Here is a 12,317-nt window from a genome sequence, read left to right as displayed (position 1 = left end):
ACACACACACACACACACAAAATTATCAGTTTCATAGATTAAGGGAATGTTGTAGACATAGTATATCTTGATTTCAGTAAGGCTTTTGACAAGGTCCCCATGATATTCCTGCAAACAAACTAGTAAAATGTGGGCTACACAATGCAGTTGTTAGGTGGATTAGTAATTGGTTGACCAACCAAACCCAAATGGTGCTCAGCAATGGTTCCTCTTCAATTTGGAGATGAATATTCCTCTCAAATTGCAACATTTACCCAATAAATGGTGAAGACATCACTTTATTATTTAAATCTGTATGAAGCTGTGAGACATTTCTCTCATTGACTAAACAATGAAAGGCAACAACAGGTTTGTTTCTCTCAAAAGAAGAAAAGTAAAAAAATGTGCCTCCTGACTCAAGCTTCCAGTAGGGCTAGAGAAGTTTCTTGTTAGATAAAATTAAAGTTTCATTTGTGGGCCACCTGATGATCCAAACTGGATAACATGCCAAAAAATCTAGCAAAATAGGTAATACAATAATCCTAAATTTATGAAAAGAAACTGAATGAGAAACAGAAGAATGGAAAGGAAAAGGCTATCCAGTCCTTCTCTACCCCCAAAGTTAATAACACTGATTTGAATTTGTTAACCAGCTTTATTGCTAAATGTGTTTCACAACATTCTCTGGTTGATTAATACCAGCTGCTTATGCAACTTCACAGCACGTTGCCAGAAACAGTGTTGTAATAACCTTTGTACTGCATTTATGTGGAAAGAACTGCTTGTTCTGTGAGCTAATTTCATTCCTTTCTTCTAGGGATACTTGTACAGAAAGGGCCTTTTCCTTGACACCAGAGACCATGGTACTAAAAGTAGCAATTGTTGGGGCAGGTGTGAGTGGACTAGCATCCATCAAATGTTGTCTGAATGAAGGGCTGGAGCCTATCTGCTTTGAAAAGACTGGTGGCATTGGTGGACTCTGGAAATTCACAGTGAGTGGCATGAAGTCAATTTAAAACTTTAAACAAAGTACAGGTACTGAAATAATTCCAAAAGCACCCAGTACCAAACTGTGTTAGACTCCTGATTCCTGCCTAGAAATAAAATGAAACTGAACTAAAAACAGGAAAGAAAGCTTCCTGCTTGGGTATTACTGCAACTAAAATCTGGAAGGAGAATGGAACTAAATTAAAGCTTTGTGCCTGAGGGGTGTTAAGTCAAAATTTATTAAGTTATGTAACTTGGAAATATCACTCAAAACCAAGCACAGCTATATCTCTGAATATAACAGGGATATTTCTTTTGGGAAATGGGAAGAATTTCGGAGGTTTATATCAGCAGGGCTGATGCAATGCACTCTTTCTGTCTTTGAGAAAGAACGTTAGCTTTTTTGCCCAACTAACCATACAAGGTTTAATTATTTCCTTCTCCAATTCTAATTTAAGACAAAATTCATATAGTTTTGAGATAAGCCCTTTTCTCTTTCCTTTGGCAACAATTTCATCTAGTTCTGTCTCTTTTGTGCTGAAACCTGGTTGTTTATTATCTACTTTATATCGTTCAGCCAATTGATAGTATGAAAACCATTGTAATTTGATTCCTTTCTCTTCTAATTCTTCTTTCGTTTTTATTATTATTTATTATTCTTTTTCCATTTTCTGTTTTTAGAATTTCTTTATAGCTTAACCCATCTCTGCTCTCTAAACAAATTCTTTTTAACAAGGCCTCATGTAGGGATACCCAGTGTGGAATAGTTCTATATATTTTTTTTCTTTGTAAATTTTCCATACTCTCAGTAGTGCTTTCCTTATTATAAGGAATACATTAAAATTTTTGTTCTGGACAACCTTCCCATACCATAAATATGCATGCCAACCATGTGCTAAGTTAAATCCCTCTAAATTTAATAAATTTTGATTCTCCAAATATATCCACTCTCAGGCCCAATCTAAACAGTATGCGTGGTAGTATAATTTAAAATCAGGTACAGATAAACCTCCTCTTTCTTTGCTGTCTATTAATGGGCTCCATTTTATTCTCGATTTTTTGTTCGCCCAAATAAATTTTAGTATATCTTTTTTCCAATGTCCAAAGATTAGATCATTTGTAATTATTGGGAAGTTCTGAAATAGAAAAATTATTTTCAGGAGCATGCACATTTTGAGTATAGAAATTTTGCCCAGCCAAGATATTTGTAATTTTGACCAAATTTTCTGATTTTTCTTTATTTCTTGCCAATTTGTCTTATAATTGTTATCAAATAAATCACTGTTTTTATTTGTTATAAATACCCCCAAATATTTGACTTTTTTTTATTAAGAATAAAGTATAACAATCTATAAAGAATAAAGAATAAGGAAAAGAAAAAAGAATAGAAAAAGAATATTTGACTTTTTTCTGTATTTGGATTCCAGATTTTATTTGTAAGTATTCTTGCTTTCTTTTTTCCAGATTACATGTAATCATTGCTGATTTGGTTTTATTATTTTTAAATCCTGCACATTCTCCGAAATCATTAATTAATTGTAATATTTTTTCAATATTCACTAAGGGGTCCTCCACTATTATAACTAAATCATCAGCATATGCCTTAATTCTGTACTCCTGTCCTTTTATTCTAGTACCTTTAATGTCTTTAACGTATCTTATCTCATTACAGAGTATTTCTATGCATGTTATAAATAATAAAGGTGATAGAGGACACCCCTGTCTAGTACCTTTGTCAATCTTACATTTATCTGTTTTGCTTCCATTCGCAATAATTCTTGCAGTTTGTTCTGTATATATTTCTTTAATCCAATTTACTAAATTATCTCCAAGGCCTAATTTCTGTATTAATTTTAACATGTATTGCCAATTTAAATTATCAAATGCTTTCTCTGCGTCAAGGAACAACAATGCCAATTCTTTACTGGGGTTTTTCCCTGTAATGTTCAATTATATTTATTATTGTTCTTATATTTTGTTTAGAATGCCTGTTTGGTAAGAAACCATTCTGATCCACCTTTATCCAACCTTGTAAGATTTTTAAAAAATCTTTCTACCAGTATGCTTGTAAATATTTTATAATCCGTATTCAGCAATGAAATAGGTATATAGTTTTGAGGGAGGCTTGAGTCCTTCCCTTCTTTGGGAATCAAAATTATATTTGCTTCTTTCCAGGTGTTGGGGATACCATCTCTAATTATTTAATTAAATACCTTTTGAAGAGGGCTAGTTAACTCATCTTAACTAGTGAGTTAATTAATTAGTGAGGGGGTGGGTAGGGGCTAATTTTGTATTGCAATTTTTACTGTACACCGCTATGATCACTGCGGAATAGCAGTCTATAAATAAAAATTATTATTATTATTATTATTATTATTATTATTATTATTATTATTATTATTATTATTATCTTGAAATAATTTAAAATATAATATTGTATAGCCATCCGGGCCTGGGGCTTTCCCATTTTTCCCTTTATTAATTGCATCTCTTATCTCTTGCTTAGTTAATGGGTTATTTAATAGAGCTTTAGCTTCTTCTTTTAAAGTTATTTTTGTTATTTTTCCCAGGTATTTCTCTATTTTTTTTTAAATAGTTTTCTTCTTTATTCTTATCAGAATATAGGTTTTGGAAATATTTATACATAATCTCCTTAATTTTATCTGGGTTTAAATGTCTTTCTTGGTTTTCTTGTAATTCTGTAATCAAATTTCTTTCTTTTAATTTTTTAACTTTATAAGACAGAAATTTCCCAGATTTATTCCTGTGTTCAAAATATTTCTGTTTTGTAAATTTTAGTTTTTTTACTAATTTCTTCAGTTGTTAAGTGATCTAGTTGTTGTTGTTTTTTAACATATTAATTTCTTTCTCAATTTTTACATTTTGCGGATTTTTAATTTTTGCTTTTTCTCTTTCCTGGATTTTCTCTGAGATTTCCTGAATTTCTTTAATCTTTTTTTTTCTTCTTTTCACCACTCTTTTTAATTAGGAATCCTCTAATTACTGCTTTTGAAGCATCCCATATTGTTTTACTTTTCAACTCACCTTCAATATTTTCTTTGAAATAATAATGCAATTGTTCTCTAATTTGTTTTTGAACCGTTTCTTCTTTTAACATAAATTCATCTAGTTTCCATGCATATTCCAATTTGGGGCTAAATGTTTCAAGTATAATTTGATTATGGTCTGAAATTTTGTTGGCTATGATATCAGCTTCTCTAATATTTTTCCATAGTTCTTTTGATATAAAAAAGATATCTATTCTAGAAGCTGAATTGTGGGGGTTTGAATAAAAGGGTAGATTCCTTGCTGTTTCCATGTTTCTTTCTCCGGGGATCTATTTTTTTTTTAAAAAAAAATATTAAACTTTTATTTTAAAAAAATTATAACAATATAACAATAAAATGGTACATCAAATATAGTATTTATAATCAATTCTTAGTTAATTCTTGGTTACTTCCTAGGCTACTGACTATAACAATCATTCAATATTAATTTTTTATTTCTAACTGAACTCTATCTACTCATATTGCTCTTATTGATACTATTCAAATTATCTCAATTATATTTCTCCCACTCATCCATTTACATTAACTTCTACTACTTTTTCCTCATCAACTATCCTCTTACCAATTCCAAATATTATTCTATCCATCCTAACTGATATATTCACTAATCGATCAGACATTATATACAATATATTTTAAACTGTAAAATTAGATAAGAATACATCCTAAAAAGAAAAGAAAAAAAAAACACTTCTATTTACCACAATTCATTCTTCATCAATTTCATTTCAAAATCTCTTATTCCTCCTATTGCATTTCTATAATAGTACACATTTTATCCTCTTTTAAATTACTCAAATATTTTTTCCAGATTTCCTATTCTTCATAAAACTCTTCCAAGGGTCTATCCTTAACAAGGTGTGTTAACTTTTCCATCTCATACAAATCTATCATCTTCCATCTCCATTCCTCAATACTTGGACACTGCTCTTTCTTCCAATTCTTTGCATAAATCATTCTTGCGGCTGCCAGCGTGAGCAGTACAATTTTTTCATTTATTCTTTCCCCATATTTTTGAGGTTCCAACATATTGAGGAGATAGAATTTAACCATCGGTCTTCCCTTCAATCCAATTTTTTTTTTCATTTCTGTATGTATATTCTTCCAAAATTGTTTTGCTATGGGACAGTTCCACCACATGTGTAGGTAGCTACCAACGTCTTTATTACATTTCCAGCATATGTTTTTATTTTGTTTGAACATTTTTGCTAGTCTAAGTGGGGTAAGGTACCACCTATACGTGGACTTACAGTATATATATTTTCCTTCAAATCAACATTAATCATCTGATTTTTCCCTTCCAAAGGTTTTCCCATTGATCTAATTGTATTGTTTCATTTAGATCTTTAGCCCATTTAATCATGAATTCTTTAATTATTTCAGATTCCAATTCATATTCCAATATCAATTTATATAAATTAGAAATTTGTTTCTCCGGTTGTTTAATTATTTTTTCTAATTTTATTTCCGCTTCACCAATTTCTCCCTCTCTCATATCATACAGGAATTGTTCTCTAATTTGTCTATATGCAAGCCAATTGCTGTAAATTTCTTCCTTTTGTAAATCTTCCTGTGATTTCATTATTCTTTCCAAATCAACCAATTTTGTAATATCGTTATATGTCACCCAATCATTCTCTCCCAAACATTGCCTCATTTGTAGACGCCCATAAAGGAATTCCGGGGCACCATTTTTTCTTAAATTTTAGCCAAACCCGTAACAGGGATTTCCTGATAATATGGTTATTGAAATTATTATCCACTTTTGTTTTGTCATAGAGAAGGTATCCATGTAGGCCGAATTTCAATTCAAATTTTTATATCTGGCTATATTACCAAATCTTTTGAAGATATCTAATATCATTTCATTACTTTCGATCGGATTCGCTATTGTTAATACTAGGTCATCCGCGTATGCTCTTATCTTATATTCTTCATTTTTCAGTTTAAAACCATGTATCTGTTGATTTTCTCTTAACTCATTTAATAGTATTTCTAATACTACTATAAACAGTAGTGGGGATAATTGACAGCCTTGTCTCACTACTCTATTGATACTACAAGAATTTGTTTTTTCTCCATTTACCCATATTCTTGCTTCCTGATTTTCATAAATTGCTTCAATCCAATTCTGAAATGTTAAACCTACATCTAATTTTCCATTAATTCAATCATAAATTGCCAATGAATGTTATCGAATGTTTTTTCTGCATCGATAAATATAATAGCTAATTTTTATCTATACTTTTCTCATGAATCTCAATTAGGTTTATTAGATTTCTTATATTATTTTTAATCATTCTGTTAGGCAAGAAGCCGGATTGATCTTTATTAATCCAATTGGATAAAACTTTTTTTAATCTCTCAGCCAAAATTGATACAAATATTTTGTAATCTGTATTTAATAGTGCAATCGGTCTGTAATTTTTGACCATTGTCAAATCTTTGCCCTCTTTTGGTATTAAACTAATATCAGATTGTGTTCATGTTTGTGGTACCCTACCTTTGATAATCCCATTCAGTATATTTAGCAATGGCTCTATGATATGGTCCTGGCATTTTTTATAATATTCATTCGGAAATCCATCTGGACCTGAGGTTTTCCCCAGTTTACTTCTTTTTATTGTGTCAGTCAGTTCTTCTAGAGAAATTGGATTATTTAAGATTTCTTTCTGTTTATCCGTAAATTTAATAATTTTTGAGCATCTAAATATTTCTTAATTTTTGATATATCTACCTTCGGTCATTTAAATAAATCCTCAAAATAATTTAATATCGTATTTCTCTGGGGATCTATTAAAGAGAGTGTTTCCAGCATATTAAAGAGTGATTGTGGCAATTTCCCTTGTTTCTTATCTATTATTTTCTGAGAGATTCTATCTAAGGCTGGGTCAATGACCCCGTTCTAGTCACCCAATAAAATGTGTTGCTTATAATTTAGATTTTGTATCTTCTTTGTTAATTTTTTGTAAAAATTAGCTTTATTACTGTGAAAGGACTCACTTACCACCAGCTATTGTGGTTTGCGACTTATTCCCTCACCATCTTAACTAGAAAAATGAGAACGAGCCTGGGGAAAAGATTTAAAATTCTCACTATGTATGGACATAAAAGAAAACTTAATGAAGATGATTCACAGATGGTATTTAACCCAGATTAAGTAAAATATATAAGAATAGCACGGGATTATGTTGGAGATGTAACGAAAATGTTGGATCTTTTTACCACATGTAATGGACACGCCCTAAAGTCAAAAAATTCTGGAGAGAGATTCATAAGACTATACAAAAGATATTTCAAATTGAAATTAATTTTGAACCCAAATTGTGTTTGCTAAATATGGTAGACAGTAAGGAAGCAAGACAGAAATTAAAACCAATATTGTATTTAATAAAAATCACAAGGATCTCTTTAGCAAAATTCTGGATAAATTCAGAAGTCCCCACGGTGGATACATGGCTCTACAAGTCTCTGGAAATAGTGGAAATGGAAAAAATTACGATGACATTAAGAGACATAGCTGAAGACGTAAATCAGATTTGGGATCCCCTAATAAAATATTGCAAAGATAAATGGACAACTTAAACAGTTTTTCTAGTAAATTTTATCTTTTTTTGGTTAAATAAACATTTTCTATAATATAATTGGTAAGGGGTGGAGATATAAGGAAAGACATTAGATAAAAGTGTAATCTTCTGTGTTTATCAATTTATATAGACATTTATATATATACATAGATAATGTGTCATGAAGGAGTTGTAGTTACATACAGTTTCTGTTTTAATAGAGGAATATATATTTGAACAGCTGTTAAGATGGTATTTTCTATAGTCAAACATATGGGTGAGGGGGTAGGGGGAGAATATGACAAAGAAGATGATAAGCAAATATCTTTGTTTTAGTCTATATTGTAAATTTCAATAAAGACTATTTTTTAAAAAAGAGAAAGAACATTAGCTGTAGGGATATGACGATAATTTGTTGCAGTTTGCTAAACATATATGTTTGTTTTCTCAATCCCTTTACACGCCTTTAAATTTCTATTTACAAGCCAAGAAATTTGCCACCTGCTCACCCAAATGTGAGAATTTTCAGATGGTCCATTTGCAAATGAAGTAATGGGATGGGCACTTCAATTGGAAGTCTGATTTTCTGGATGATTTCATTGCATGATTGCTTCCGTACTTAAACTGAGCAGTGAAATGGAGGTGGGGTCAATTGAGTTTGCTTCTATCTATAAACAACAAGAACTGTTTTGTAAAACTTTCAAGGTTGCTGCATTGTCATTCATGGGATTTACTTTTGAGTAGAAACACTAATTTAGGATTCAGCAGATTGTGGTGTCTACAGGAGGGAAATAGTAATTAAAAAATAAAAGTAAAATTGAAGAAGGCTTGGTAACTTATGAGGTTGAAGGCGTTCATGGCCGGCATCCTTAGTTTTTTGTAGGTTTTTCAGGCTATGTGGCCATGTTCTCGAAGAGTTTATTCCTGATATTTCGCCAGCAGAGAATTTTCCAGAATTCTCTGAAGATGCCAGCCACATATGCTGGCAAAACATCAGAAATAAACTCTTCTAGAACATGGCCACATAGCCCCACCCCCCCCCCCCCAAAAAAAAACTTATCTTGGTAAATTGCTTTGCAGTATTTTATGGATTGCTTCTTACAATGCTAACATCAGAAAATTATTAACTTTTATCACAGATACAGGCTCTCTTTTCTGTCCTGTTAATAGACACAGCCAACTCTCTCTGTCAGAAAAATATAAAGAGCCCATAAATATATCCATTTGTTCAATTCTGATTCTGCATTTATACTGTTGTATTTTGTATAGGATTTTTCCTCTTTTCAATATTTTTGAATGTTTTTAGCTGTATCGTACTTTTTAAGAAAATTGCAAACCCCCTTGAGTTCCAATTTTGGGGGAAAGCTAGGATATCAATAAAGAAAATAACAACATTGTTTTAAAATCAATAAAAATTATTACAAAAAAAGATAACAACAACAGTGACAACAGTATTTAAAAATGTAAGAAGATCCTAGCTGGGTCAAAACTAGTGTTGCCCAAGGAGAAATCTCAGGGCAAGAGTGCTGCCTTCAAATTTATATTTTCCCCCTTTCCTGCTATAGTATAGTATAGTATGGCACAGTATTAGGGTTTTCTCCTTGTGACTTGCTTTGTGGGTTTCTGTAGAATTCAAATCCTGATCACCAAACATCCTAGCATCAGTCTATCTTTGCCTGGTCCTTTTGGGGGGCATCTTAGACAAATAAAAGCAGAGTAGCTGCAGCTGGGACAACAGCTGCACATAGGAAAGTTTTTGTAAATTTGGAGTACAAGAAAACTTTCTTAAAGGAGAAACCTTTCATCTGTCTTCAAGTTGGAAAGGTTTAGCAATGCAGGAAGCTGTTCTTAATATATTAACAATGAGATGTTGAAACTGTATGTTGTTCTGGTGTTGTTTTTATAAACAACTGGATTCAAATTTGAAAGCCCTAAAATAGAAAATATTACATTGATGGGGACAAAGTATCTTGGTATAGTTTATGAGTAGGATATAGTGAAGAGAAGCTGCGATCAGTTTTCCAGTTCAGCTCCTTAAAGGTTGCAATCCAACCAAATGGTCTGATGAAGAAGCTTTCTGTGTAGATCAGGAAAAAACAAACACTATGGTGTGATACTAGTCCTCAGAGCCAGCTCCTAGAAAAGACTACAAATGCTGGTGCAGTTGTATCGATCTATTTTGTCAGGGCTTCGAAACATCAAAACTCCCAGATCCCATAACTGTAGGAGATATTATAGAAACTATTGTTCAAAACTTTTCCAAGCTCTAATTCTCTCCCCATTACAGTGCAGACTATAATGCCCAATTATTTGGATCGGCCAACACACAAATACCTCATATCCCTCCCCCAATTGATTTTCATTGTAAAGAATGAGGATAATCACATTGTTGGCTAAATACAACTACAGTGGTCCTTCCACATTCACTGGGGGTAGGGGTGAAGGACCCTTGTGAATGTGGAAAAGCCACCAAAAAAAAAAAAATACTATTCTTTTCACCTAAAAGAACACCAGTCTAGGAATCTCCAGGTCGTCCAGTGCAACCCTGTGCTCAACATCAGTCAGACATTGATTATGCTGGAAGAACTACAAATGGCTAGAGAAGTGGTTTCTCTAGGAAAGTCTGGCTCTCCAGCACAACACTCTGGTCAATGTCAGACAGAGTTTTACTGGAAGAACTAGAGATTCCTACAGAGAGTATATTAATCAAAACAGCAAATAATAATAGATTCATAGATTCATAGAATCATAGAGCTGGAAGAGACCACAGGGGCCATCCAGTCCAACCCTCTGCTATGCAGGAACTCAAAATCAAAGCATCCCCAACAGATGGCCCTCCAGCCTCTGTTTAAAAACCTCCAAAGAAGAAGATTCCATCGCACTCCAAGGGAGCGTGTTCCACTGTGTAACAGCCCTCATTGTCAGGAACTTCCTCCTAATGTTTAGATAGAATCTTTTCCTGTAGCTTGCATCCATTGTTCCGAGTGGTATTCTCTGCAGCAGCAGAAAACAAGCTTGCTCCAACTTCAATATGACACCCCTTCAAATACTTAAACAGGGCTATCATATCACCTCTTAACCATCTCTTCTCAATTCTAAACATATCCAGCTCCCTAGGTCTTTCCTCATAAGGCATGGTTTCCAGATCTTTCATAATTTCTGTCGCCCTCCTTTGGACACGCTCCAGCTTCTCAATATCCTATTTGAATTGCAGTGCCCAGAACTGGGCACAATATTCCAGGTGGGTCCTGACCAAAGCAGAATAGAGTGGCACTATTATTTCCATTGATCTAGACACTATACTTCTGTTGATGAAGGCTAGAATCGTACTGGCCTTTTTAGCTGCCGCATCACACATTTTTTTTCTTTATTTATTTTTCAAATTTTTCCACATAACATATTACATTACATAACACATTTGACTTACGTTCAACTTGTGGTCTAATAGGACTCCTAGATCCCTTTCACATGTAGGCCAGGTGTCCCCCATCCTATATCTATGCATTAAATTTTTGCCATAAGTGCAGTACATTACATTTCTCCATAGTGAAATTCATTTTGTTTGTGAAGTCAAAGGCTTTCATGGCCAGCATCCATAATTTTTGTGTGGATTTTTTGGGCTATGTGGCCATGTTCTAGAAGAGTTTATTCTTGAAGTTTCAGCTACATCTGTGGCTGGCATCTTTAGAGAATCTTCATTTTGTTAGCTTTGGCCCAACTTTCTAATCTATTAAGGTCATTTTGAATTTTCATCCTGTTCTCTGGGGTGTTAGCTATTCCTCCTAATTTGATGTCATCTGCAAATCTGATAAGCATGCCCCCTATTCTTTTATCCACGTCATTGATAAAGATGTTGTATAGCACCAGGCCCAGAACAGAACCCTATGGCACTCCATTGGTCACTTCTCTCCAGGATGAAAAGGAGCCATTGCTGAGCACCCTTTGGGATCAGTCGGTCAACCAATTACTAATCCACCTAACAGTTGTGTTGTCTAGCCCATATTTTACTATCTTGTTTGCAAGAATATCATGGGGCACTTTGTCGAAAGCCTTACTGAAATCAAGATATGCTGTGTCGGCTGCATTCCCTTCATCTACCAAGCTGGTAATTTTATCGAGAGAAAAAAAAGATCAGATTAGTCTGGCATGACTTGTGTTTTGAGAAACCCATGTTGACTTTTAGTGATTATGGCATTCCTTTCTAAATGTTCACAGACTCTCTGTTTAATGAGCTGTTCTGGAATCTTTCCTGGCATTGATGTCAGACTAACTGGATGATAGTTGTTGGGATCCTCTTTTTTACCTTTTTTGAAGATTAGGACAATGCTTATAATCAAATCCGCAAAAGTCAAAGCCACAAATGTACAGGGACAACTGTACAATAAACTCTTTGATTTCTGATTTTTAAAGAATTATTTCCAAACTGGGATGACAAAAATGAACTAGAAAATTCCTTCCTCAAACTGTGGGTTTTTCAGACATTAATATGATTTAATCTTCTGAGTTCTTTGGAGGGTGTTGTGATAGTGAAATCTATCTGAAACCAGCATAATTCTCAAACATTATTTCAGAATATTTATTTATGTATGTATATGGTTGTCCATTGTTTGCTGGACAACTCACAATCATAAATGTATAATAATACAAAATTAAGACTTTTCAAACTAGAGGCAGCAGAAATAAACAGCAGAAGCAGAGGTAAATATGTTACGTATTT

At 33.1% G+C, this 12,317-nt stretch overlaps 1 protein-coding gene across 3 annotated transcripts in view; it reads left to right on the top strand.

The window, feature by feature from the left end:
• Window positions 1-769: 769 nt before the first annotated feature.
• The window catches only part of FMO4 (flavin containing dimethylaniline monoxygenase 4), a 55,414-nt gene continuing 43,866 nt past the window's right edge, over window positions 770-12,317 (top strand). For all 3 annotated transcript variants that reach the window (XR_006103786.1, XM_042466072.1, XM_042466071.1), the window contains exon 1: window positions 770-971. Coding sequence is in view for 2 of the 3 variants with exons in the window: in XM_042466072.1 (XP_042322006.1) it covers window positions 840-971 (132 nt within the window). In the remaining variant the exon portion in view is untranslated. The remainder of the gene's footprint in view (window positions 972-12,317) is intronic.

Source organism: Sceloporus undulatus, chromosome 4, assembly GCF_019175285.1.
Source record: "Sceloporus undulatus isolate JIND9_A2432 ecotype Alabama chromosome 4, SceUnd_v1.1, whole genome shotgun sequence".
NCBI lineage: Eukaryota > Metazoa > Chordata > Lepidosauria > Squamata > Phrynosomatidae > Sceloporus > Sceloporus undulatus.
Note: the sequence above shows the minus strand (reverse complement) of the source record. Positions and strands in the feature narration are given on the sequence as shown.